At 33.3% G+C, this 11,699-nt stretch overlaps 1 protein-coding gene across 4 annotated transcripts in view; it reads left to right on the top strand.

The window, feature by feature from the left end:
* Window positions 1–10,347, top strand: part of LOC116345819 (probable 3',5'-cyclic phosphodiesterase pde-5) — a 24,452-nt gene extending 14,105 nt beyond the window's left edge. For 3 of the 4 annotated variants that reach the window (XM_031775513.1, XM_031775515.1, XM_031775516.1), the window contains 10 exons: window positions 4,709–4,774; window positions 4,868–5,048; window positions 6,541–6,898; window positions 7,380–7,606; window positions 7,696–7,931; window positions 8,011–8,654; window positions 8,733–8,771; window positions 8,837–8,901; window positions 8,968–9,022; window positions 9,093–10,347. In XM_031775513.1, coding sequence (XP_031631373.1) covers window positions 4,709–4,774; window positions 4,868–5,048; window positions 6,541–6,898; window positions 7,380–7,606; window positions 7,696–7,931; window positions 8,011–8,654; window positions 8,733–8,771; window positions 8,837–8,901; window positions 8,968–9,022; window positions 9,093–9,617 — 2,396 coding nt within the window. In that variant the 3' untranslated portion in view covers window positions 9,618–10,347. The remainder of the gene's footprint in view (window positions 1–4,708; window positions 4,775–4,867; window positions 5,049–6,540; window positions 6,899–7,379; window positions 7,607–7,695; window positions 7,932–8,010; window positions 8,655–8,732; window positions 8,772–8,836; window positions 8,902–8,967; window positions 9,023–9,092) is intronic. The other variant, XM_031775514.1, reaches the window with a different exon arrangement.
* The last annotated feature ends 1,352 nt before the right edge of the window (window positions 10,348–11,699 follow it).

Here is an 11,699-nt window from a genome sequence, read left to right as displayed (position 1 = left end):
GAAGTATATAATAATTTTTTTGATAAATTTACTATAGAAAAAAACCAGACGCTGCGCCCAATATAAAAACTATTATATCAACAAAATACGAAACGAAATACGTTTAGATATGTTTCTCGCATGAAAAACTTTTGTTTATCGTACCGGACGTACGTATTCCAAAGAATTTTTAAAAAATATATATGTTAGTTCGACGTACGGACACAGTTATATTCTACAAACATTTATAATATAAAAACAGGTAAATACAACAACAGGTGCACTAACGGCGTTTAATAACTATATTATATATATTTCTTTTAATTTGTACGTACGTCCGTAAACGGAACTATTTTCCAAGAATCCCTGAAACATTTCGATTATCTCTTCCGAGCGTCCACTTTGCTATAATTTTTTTCTCTAGCAATATCAAATATAAAACAAACTTCGTGAACGCCGAACTACGTTTCGATATCTTTCTCGCATGAACATATGTTTGACCGTACGTACGTATTCCAAAGAATTTAAAAAAATATATATGTTCATTTCTATAGTTGCAAAAAAAAGAAGAATTGGCCGTCCGTACGGGCACTAATGTCGCTCGTGTTTGTACGGATATTTTGACCGTATGTACGTAATATACTTAAACTGTTTTTGTCCGTCCGTCCGGGCACTTATGTCCCTGAGCCGAAAATGTTTGTGTGTGTGCCATCTTTCTCGAGGTTTTGCATTTTGTTCTCAAAGCTCAATTCAACAAATCACATCATGTATCCTTCAGTATGGTCATGTTGCAGCTTGATTTATCTCATCCATTTCAAAAAAATGCAAAAAAGCGTAATGTGTCTGAAGAAATTTCTCGACGCTTTTTCCGGAATATTAGTATACGACAGATACTTTGGCTGCTACATGTTTGCTGCACATTTTATTCATTTTGAGATAGATAGATAGAGAGAGACAGAGAGAGAGTTGAGAGTTAATGCTATTGCATTTATATCGCATGGATTTTTTTGTCGCAATTGTATTTACGTATTTGGATTTTTAACACAGAACTGAAAAGCACTGAACAAACGTACAACGAAACGACCTTATACGTTACTGTCTCCACAATGTTTATTCGTTTTCTCTCTCTCTCGCTCTTTCTCCATCCTAAGTAGATGGTTTTCCGTAACGGGTTTTCCTCATTCGATACTGACTTGTTGGTAACATGACCACAATGAGACTAGATACTACTGTGGCAACGGAATGTAACCTTTTCCAAATATTCAATTGTGTGCTCTCTCCGTCACTCTATCAATCTTCTTGTTTTTGTTGTTTTAGTTTTTGGTGCTAGCTGTTGGTGTGTTGATGCGATGTTCACTTCTCAACTCATAAAATCTATCTCGGGAATCAAACAAAAAACAAACTTATTTATTAAATGTACTAAATTTAATTGAATTGTTCAAGTATTACAATATTTTTGAAGGTTTTTGGATGGCGTGTGCCACGAATTTTGGTGGCATGTTTATACATTTTCATAATAATGGATGATAGTGTTAGAAGGCAATAAAAAAACTGTGCCACAAGGTCTTCTTGTGTGGGCTACTATGTTGTTTTCTTTTTTACTTTGAACACAAATTGGACAATTTTATGATAAAACCAATTCGATAAGATAGCAACAGTTTATTAAACATTCGCTATTTGCAAAGGCATGTACGACATCGTGTTTAATTGTTCGGCTTTGAATATAACCATGCAAAAGAAAAAAAACAATAAGAAGTCATAGTGTCTCTTGCTATATGATATTACCTGAAAGTGCTCACAATGAGATTGCAATGATTGGATAAAATAGATTCACTTTCAATTTGTTTCGAATTCAAACAGAAATCTTTTGTGAATATCGAAATTCAAGAATGGCATTTCCAACAAAAATTCAACATCGCCAGAGCATTTGTGGAATTTTAATGGCTTTTTTCCACACTCTCGCAGCCCATTCGAAATGACATTTCATATCCCAATCGAATTGAATTCGATTAGCATGCATCGTTAACTTACATTTAACATCAATTCAAATTTGATTAGGAAGCATTTGTTTTCGATTGAATTAAGATAACACACACACACACATAATGCCATTCATGGCTTTAAACGCAATTTAATTATTCCAACCAAACCAAACCAAATATTGTTATTCTAATTAAATCAATGACGCATTGGGCGTCAGCCTTAATTGCAGATAATTTTTGAATATATAATTTACAAAGAAAGATAACCACTATCATTATGGTTGCTGGCAGCTTGTATCAACACCATCACCAGCACTTCATTTATATGCACAACAACTTATACTTAAAATCAAAAATAAATTAGCCAAAAACATTTAGTGTCACATGCTTCAAAATGATAATAACTTTGTAAGCTTTATATTAATGTTTGTAGCTTATTCGTATGAAGAAGGTACACTTGAGATTTATAATATATGAATAATGTTACCGTTTTCACAGCTGTTAAGCACCACTTCGCTTCATCGCCAGAACACTTTGGTTCATGCGACAGTGAAAATGACATTTATGTTCCAAAATTTGAAACGTGGTTTTACACACTATTTAGAATATTTTAAGTAAAGACGTGCTTTTGTCAGATAACACAAGCACATGCACATGCTTCTTTTTAAATGAAAAATTGTGTTTTTGACTTTTTTTGTAATTGAAATATATATAAACACATTTTATCCATTTTTAATGCATAAAACACCTATAGAAAACTTTCAGAGGAAAGTGGCGTACACAAATTAAAATAATTTTCGAATCTTTTACTTTTTTTCAACTTTTAAAACTTTTCTTTTCACTATTTTGCTCATCAATGCTCCTTTGGCTTCTCAGAGCGCTTCTCCTCACATATATTGCTCTGATAAACGTCCTCTGATTTTACGTCTACAACACACAACATACATATTATTACTTAAATAATCGCTGTCTATTTAGTTTATTTGCGAATTGTCTATTCGGATTTTTGTAGTAGAATAAGTCAATTTTCAAAATAAGAGTTTTCGGAGAATAAGTCAATTTTCCAATGCAATTTTTTTTAAATGTAGTTTCATAGATAATGACATAGCAAAGTAAAAAGTGACTTAAATAATGGTCATTTCACTGACTTATTCAATTTGATTTATGAAAGTTTTGAATAGACTTCATTTGCATTTAGAAAATGGATGTTAAAATGTAGTAATTGAAATTCGTTGGGTAAATTGTTTAAATGTCCTACTTTTTCCCAAAAATGAATTGACAAAAGCGCTTTGCATCTCTTTTTGAGGCCTGCAAAGAGGCAGCAAAAAAACTTAAAGCAATTTTGGCCAATTTTCTACAGAAGACAGTCTCAAATTGAGTCTTCGGAATGGGGTAATTTGATGCCTCAAACAGAAAATGTCTGATGTAGCAATGAAAATTTTAGTAATTTTAATGTTGAATTTGAGGCTCACAAAACATGTGAGCCATGCTGGGCCGATGTGAAAATAACTTTCTTTAATATCATACATATTCATGAATAAATCACCACAAAAAAGCCGAAAAAAAAGATAAAAGCTCAATTAACATCCCTTTTCATAAGATTCAAAATGAGAGTGTTCACATAATTCACTTGACGAGATCGTTTGAAATTAATGAAAAAGCTGACGAACAAATTTCAGCCATATGCTTTGACTCTTGCTTTCTTTGAGATTATAACTTTACCTTTCCCTTACGGTTCTTTGTTCGTTAGTTTCTTCTGCAATATTATATTATAGTCAACGAATGACGCAGCAATGAGTGTGTTGTACGTCAATTCGAAAAAGAAATACCACCACCCAGCACCCTTTTTTGCGTTTGTTTTTTCTCTTTTATCGTACTTTCACGTTATCTCTGAATATTATTCACGAACAGTTTATTGTCTGGAATAGAAAGTGGAGTAAAGAAAACAGTTCGATGGCATTTTGGGTGGTGTGCATAGTGGGAGTTGAAACGCTTAAATAAAAAAATACAGCGATTGAAAGTCAACGCGGCAAAATTTGTAGCGTAAATAAGGTTTGGATAAGTGGACTAAACTCTCGTTAAAATAATATGGATTTATTGACTACATTGTATATCCATTTCTATTTATTTCGTACCATATCATCTCCAAATGTAAATGACCTTGATGGCCGCAGTTATCATAAGCGTTCTTTTTTATTAAATGTATCTCTCGTGCACTGTGCAATACAGAATGAGGCAAGCGCAGCTAGACAAAGGAAAAAAATGCAAACGGATCACCACAACAGAGAATCTTTGGCCAACTTTTATTTTTTGTTTGGTTTTGCATTAAGTTTTACATACAAAAGCCAAATAACACTTTTGTATTAATATTCTTTTCATAAAATAGCATGAAATGCATAGCGAGACTTTCTACTTCCCAAATCAATTTTTACCAGCTTTCAATATTTATTTTCTTAAATTCCGTTTCTAAGTTTTTACTCAATTTTTATTGAGTTATAAAAATACAATATGGAACCCAAACTGATTGAAATAAATTATAGAAAGCTCAGAAAATTGTATGCCTAAGATAATTTTAAAACACAATGCATAGTATATGAATTTGTGACAGAATAAATTTGTACATTCGGAACGTTAAAAAAACATTTCAGAAGCAGATGTTTTGGCACGTTTTTTTCAGCGTCTTTTTTTCTCATGTTTTAACGAAGTGCCTGATTGTATTTTTCATTTTTTTTGTATATATTTTACAGGCACTTACCAAAGCAATGGCAGCACAGTCTATGAATCAAATACAACATTTAATAAAACCTCAGCAAGTAAATTGCGCCAAAGCCATTATTTTCTCACTGACAATCTTTTAAAACTAATGAAATTTGATGGTGTCATATTTTTCGTTTTCGTCACTCAAGATTTATCGCCAGAACAGGTGACGACATATCTTTTGGAAAATCCCGACTTTCTTGAGCGACACATAATGAAAGAAATTGAATTGGAGCAATTGGAGAGATGGATGATTAGGCGAACACAACAAGCAAAGAAAGCTGCACAATCAACTTTGGGTAAAAATGGACGAAAAACATCATTGTCACGGTAATTTGAGAAGAACATCCAATGAATATGAATTACAGTAGAATCTAAAAACAAAACAATCGCATAAGAGTTTTTGACCAAAGTCTTGCTCTTCTCGAATTTCACACTGTTTTCAGGTTCTACTGAATGAAGAGAAAACACCGATCAAAATCGTATTTACATATATCACACAAATTAAATCACAATATTTTCATTAAAAATGTTCAAATACATACATAGACCATCATAAATGTACAGTCACGCACAAATATATACGATTAACGTTTTGAAAATTAGTTTGAATCTGATCGGGACAGCTATCCATTCTCAAATCATAGGTTGGCAGGGGGTTCCGTGTTTTTACCACCTTGGTCACACAGGTTTCCAGGAAAAAGAATTGGGTTTGCCCCTATCTGAACTTTTTACATCTTCCGGTCTATGATACAACATTTACCCCTCTGTAGAAAAGTCAGTTCGATAATTTCTTAGTTTCTTTACATTATTCAGACATTGGTAATTTGATAATTTTGTTAAGTAACATTGTCGTATGCAAACTAAAACACAAAATATGGAAAGTATTTTGTTTAAAATGTTAAATTTTAACTCTGTAATGAGATAGAAATCTTAAAATCACACAATTTTTCCACAGTGAAGAAAAATTGGTTATCCGTGTTCAACCGATATTATTATATAGCAAGAAATATTTTTTTCCATGATTTATGGATATTCATCGTTTCTGTTGATAGGTTCAAGAAGTTGGATTACCTCCTCCTTGGGGAATGTATTTTAAATGACCTCATCGAACAAATTCATACTTTATCCAATGAGCTATTTATATGCTCTTCACTTTTTATCGATAGAGATTTTCTTTTGACCCTTTACATTTTTCGGATAATTTTTAAAGTTACTCACTCCCAACTCAGGATTGTAAACTTCAGAAGCCATTTATAAGAACCATGAAAAAAGTCCCAACATTAAGACAAATGTCATCATAAATTCTTCAAAGAAAATTATGAATAAAAATATTTTCCATCTAAAGATTCCGAACGATTTTTCACACAAACAACTCATTCAACCAATTCACACAATTTCCATAACATTGATCGTATGACATAAAAATCGTAATTTTAATTTGCAAAATTATATTACACGTTTTAATTTTTAACTCTCATTTGCTTCTTTATAATAGAAGAATAGGGCGTGAAACCACTTCACGATCGAATTCTCAATCACCAAACAAACAAAATTCGTTCATTCCATGCTTTTCGTTACGATTCGAATGTAGTGCGTAAATCACACCAATGGATAATACACAAGCCAAACACACAAAAAACATTTTGATGAGACACAGTTGCACACAAATTGTAGTGTAATTTCTGCCGTTACTCTCTTTCTGTGTCAATGATTCTTGAAAAGAAAAAAAATGTCCTATTCTCTAGACACTTCGCTGTTCTTCTCTCTTCTTTTTCTTTTCCCACTGGTTTTTTTTTCAATTGCACAAAAACATAAACAGATGCATTTACAGATGGAAATTTTGCGTTCATGCCGATAAACGTCAGATGCTTTTGGACTTAACCACATCGCTGCAACTACATCCAACAAAGGCTCATGTATTGTGGGAACTGTCAAATTGTATAGCATCTTCGGTTGGTGCTGACAGTTTTCGTCTATATTTAGCCGAAAATGGAAATCACGACTCTCTATACTTGTATATCGGACATGATTTAACGGATAATAATGGAGAGCCAAAAATGCAAAAAATTAATTGCGACAGAAATACGATACCACCTTATGTTGCTCGCACACGGGATACCGTACGAGTTTCCAAAAACGACCAAGATGCACGCTTTCGAGATAGCTTCGTTGATGCGGTAAGAATGACTTTAGATTTATTATTAGATTTATTATCTATACCAAGGGTCTACAACCAACTTAGATAAGCCAAGCAAGCCGCTTGATGTTTCATTAGATTGACGACATACAGCGTTGAAATTGGAGATGTACGCTATACCGAATTGAACAAAAACTTTGGGTGTACGCAGGGTGTTCCTTAATTCAATGTCAATATTCCTTCCACATATGCCCCAACCCACGGGGAGTAAAAAAACGTCCACAGTTATCATTCATCTAGGAATTCAATGGTGCCAAAGTTTTGCTTGATTATTCCAATTTTTCGTAGCATTTTTTGGTGGTGTGGTGTAGATACACCCAATATATTCCAAAAGAAACATATTCAACTCTTTACCATAGTATGTGTGTGCTTTATATTAAAGTGGCTGTATACTTATTATTATATAGCGTTGTTTACAATATGTTTATGATGATGATGATGATTATATTTTCACTCTACAGGGAGACGTTGCTCATATTATGTGTCAACCAATCAGTCAACCTGACGGAGCTTTAGTTGCAGTTCTCGAAATCTTACGTCGTGAGGACGAAGATGCATTCCATGAAGAGGATGAAGAAATTGCGTACAGTTATTTGGTGTGGGGTGGTATCGCCTTGCATTATGCTCATCTTTTTCTAAATATGAATAAACAGCGAAAACTGAACGATTTTCTACTGGCTGTTGTCAAGTTAGTATGAAATCCGAATTATAAAATAAACGGCATGCATCGTTTAACAAAACGTACTAAAAAAATATGTTTTTCAAATGTCAATGCAGATCCATTTTCCAGGATATGGTTTCCATGGATGTGTTGGTAATAAAAATAATGAACTTTGCACAGCGTTTGGTTGATGCCGACCGTGCATCATTGTTTTTAGTCGATTCAAAAAGCAAGGAATTGTATGCGACCATTTTTGACGTTGGCGTCGATGGTTCGAATGCCCAAGAAAACTGTGATCCAAACGATGAGAACACTATACAGCCACCATCGAGAGAGATTCGTTTTCCCATGGGTGAGAGACAACGTATTTTCGATACATCCAATATAGAAAATTAATTGATATGTACATGGTGTATTTGGTATTTCCACAGGTACGGGTATTGCAGGACACGTAGCGGCCAGTGGCGAAACACTAAATATCAAAGATGCATATTCAGATCCGCGCTTCAATCGGTCTATCGACATAATAACCGGCTACAAAACGGAGACGATTCTTTGTATGCCGATTTACATTCGGGGCTCGATCATTGGTGTTGTACAAATGGTGAACAAACGATGTGGAAGCTTTGTGACCGAAGATCAAGAGGCATTTGAAATGTTTGCGGTCTATTGTGGTTTAGCGCTACATCATGCAAAATTATATGATAAAATTCGACGGTCGGCCCAAAAGTATCGTGTTGCATTAGAGGTGCTCTCATATCATAATACGGCTTCCGATGAAGAAGTGAAAGAATGCCTGGAGAGTGGAATACCGGAAACAATCGTTGATATCGATAACTATCATTTCAATCCATTCGCATTTGATGATTTTGTAAAGGCCAAGTATACGATCTTTATGTTCACAGATCTGTTTGGTTTGCATAGATTTGATCAGATGTCGCTTTGTCGATTCACATTAACAATTAAAAAAAATTATCGCCGTGTTCCGTATCATAATTGGACGCATGGCTTTTCGGTGGCAAATACAATGTACACAGTGATTAAGCGAAGCGAGGGCGCATTTAGACCAATTGAAGTAAGTTGAAAAACGAGTTTAATGCAAACGTATCATACAATCGACATTAATTCGAGGTGTATTTGCATCTGTTTCTAGCGACTGGCATTATTCATTGGTTCCTTGTGTCATGACTTGGTAAGAGAATAAAATATATTTATACGCATATTTCAGGCATTTATAGTATTTACTTACATCCATAGGACCACCGTGGTAAAAATAATAAGTTCATGTTAGATACAGAATCACCATTGGCTGCAATATACAGGTTATTATTAATATATATTTTGTTCTATTTTTTTGTTGGTTTTTACCTAATATTTCCTTTTTACAGCACGTCAACCATGGAACATCATCACTTTAACCAAACAGTTACAATTTTGCAACAGGTAAGTAAGAAATTGCAATTGAAGTTTTTCGCATCAATAAATTGTGTACGTTGTTTTTTCACTTTCCCAGGAGGGACACAACATTTTCGCAAAGTTAAATAGCAATGAATATAAACAAGTTCTTGGCCTTATAAAACATTGCATTTTAGCAACCGATTTGGCATTATTCTTTCCAAACAAAGCAAAGCTTTCAATTTTAATGGAAGAGGAGAAATTTTCATGGAGCATTTTGGAGCATCGCATGTTAATGCAAGCAATATCAATGACGGCTAGTGACTTATCTGCATCGACGAAACCATGGGACATTCAGGTGCAAACGGTCAGAGTGATTTTTGAAGAATTTTATCAACAAGGTGATGCGGAACGAGAACGAGGTCGTATACCAATTTCCATGATGGATCGAAATCAACCAGATCAACAAGCCGCATCACAAGTTGGTTTCCTTACTGGCATTTGCATACCATGCTACACATTACTATATCGGTTAATACCAGAAACAAAACCACTGCTCGACATGTGCCAGAGAAATCTGAACAAATGGAAATCTATTGCGGAAGAGGTGGTGGCCAAAAAAGGCGGAAATAATTCTAGTTAGGTGGTAAACATTTAAGGTTTATATTTCTATATATTTTACACTCGCATACACTCCCGGGCACGGAGTTTTCATTACGGAAATTAAAAATATCAATTACAATTATTTATCTATTTGTAACAAACAAACAAACAAAATAAACATCAACTTTTTGAACCAGAACCATGATGGTGAATGTTAATTTGAAACCACAATTGATTTGGAGCTAGAACATTTCCACAAACTGCGCAGTATTTCCAATTATTGTACGCACCACAGTGAAATAAATGATTCAAAGAAATGAAAAGTCTTTACTCCTTATGGGACAAATGCAATATTAAATGATACGAGCATGAGATTGAAAAAAAAAATCATTAATCGAAAGAGTTCAATATGTGGTGCACTATGCATATGTATAAATGTTTTTTTCCTCGTCACACTCAGCGTCTGCTAAGTTGTAATACTAATGTAAACTGAATAAAATATCAGAAAATATGAATGGAGATTAATTATAACATTCGGATATCATCAACATACTTTTGTTTGAGCTAATTGCAACTAATCCTAGTTGAAGAGAAAAGGATCATTGTACTGCATTGGTGGCTCATTCAATAATTTCCATTGAAATAAATTAAAATAAATTACAAAATAACAGTAACACCGATGCATCGACCAAAAAAGTAACAATATTATAATAAAAACATTTTTGCATAATTTTATAAATATAAATAGTTAATAAATTAATCATTTCATACATGTGTTAATACTTTTATTTCTCATAAATGATGACAAATCTGGGCTTATTGATACCCATAGAGTAATGAGCAAAACCTTGAGTGCATCCCTACAAAAATAAATGCTTTTCAATCCTCGCCCTGCGATCCCTTATCCCGTACTTACTGCAGTGTCCAAAAAATCACAGGATTGTCGTTGATGCACCGGAGAAGTACGGCACGCACTTATAATTTTTCAAGTGCCTCACTTGAATACAAGAAAAAGCAGAACTTACAAGAAAAGTGTCGGCACCTCACACATCATGCACAGAAGCAACATTTTGAAATTCTTTACGATCGGATAGTTAAAAATAGCATTTGCCTAGCCAAAAAGCGTTAATTTTTGGATGAATGTGCTCAAACTTTTGGTCAACATTGTACGTCGGATGAAATTGACACATAAAATTGATGTGCGCTCACAAAAATCAGTGCACAAATAATAAACTATAAATACTTATTATAAAGTGTTTCAAATGCGTGTGCGGATCCATCGTTCTTCTTGTAAATGGTAGTAATAATCTGAAATGAAAATAAAACTCGAGCGCATTTTATTGTCGAAATTGGATAGGTCATTTCATTTATTTGATAAAAATTAACTTTGATATCAGATGCTATAAATAACAATTTTACAACAAGAAAAATCTCGCACAGAACAGTGAAATTACAATAAACACCAGCGTTTCCGTGTCCGTGTTTAACTAGTATAAATGAAAGAATGCATCTTGACATCTGACATTAGTTTCAAAGCAAGCCGTTCCAAGCTGAATTATGGTTGAACAAATGACAAAAAATGATCATTAAAATTTTAAGTGTATATCGTCGTCAAGATCAAATGTAACAAAGAGAAAACAATGTTCAAATTGAAAAAAAAAAAAAAAATTTGTTCAAAAATAAAGTTTTAGTTTTACATATTGTGTCTAATTCTTTCGACTTTTCCTGTATATTTATTTATTATGGTTAAACGGATTGATGAACAATTTTGTGTGATCAATTAACCTTATTGCTGATTATTTTTGAAGATGAACTAACGTTGTCTATAAATAAATTCTCATCAAATCTTTAGGGATGAAAAAAAATAACAGTTAAATCACCTCTGCCATAATTATTCACAAGTCAAATGGATTATTGAAATATAAAATATTTTTGAAAAGAAAAATTTATATTTTTACACGTTTCTTTCAAATTGAATGGAATCCCACGGATTGAACAAATGAATGGTGTAAAAAAGTCGGTTGATTATAAAACCGTGGCATTTTGTGTGAACAATTAATAAATGTTTTGAAATGGTTTTTAAAAAATCCGAGGATCTATAAGCAGTTTTTGGTTTGAAGCT

The sequence above is a fragment of the Contarinia nasturtii genome, unplaced genomic scaffold (genome assembly GCF_009176525.2).
Source record: "Contarinia nasturtii isolate CC-2019 unplaced genomic scaffold, AAFC_CNas_1.1 Cnas_scaffold_1371, whole genome shotgun sequence".
NCBI lineage: Eukaryota > Metazoa > Arthropoda > Insecta > Diptera > Cecidomyiidae > Contarinia > Contarinia nasturtii.
This window is presented reverse-complemented; position numbering and strand designations above follow the sequence as displayed.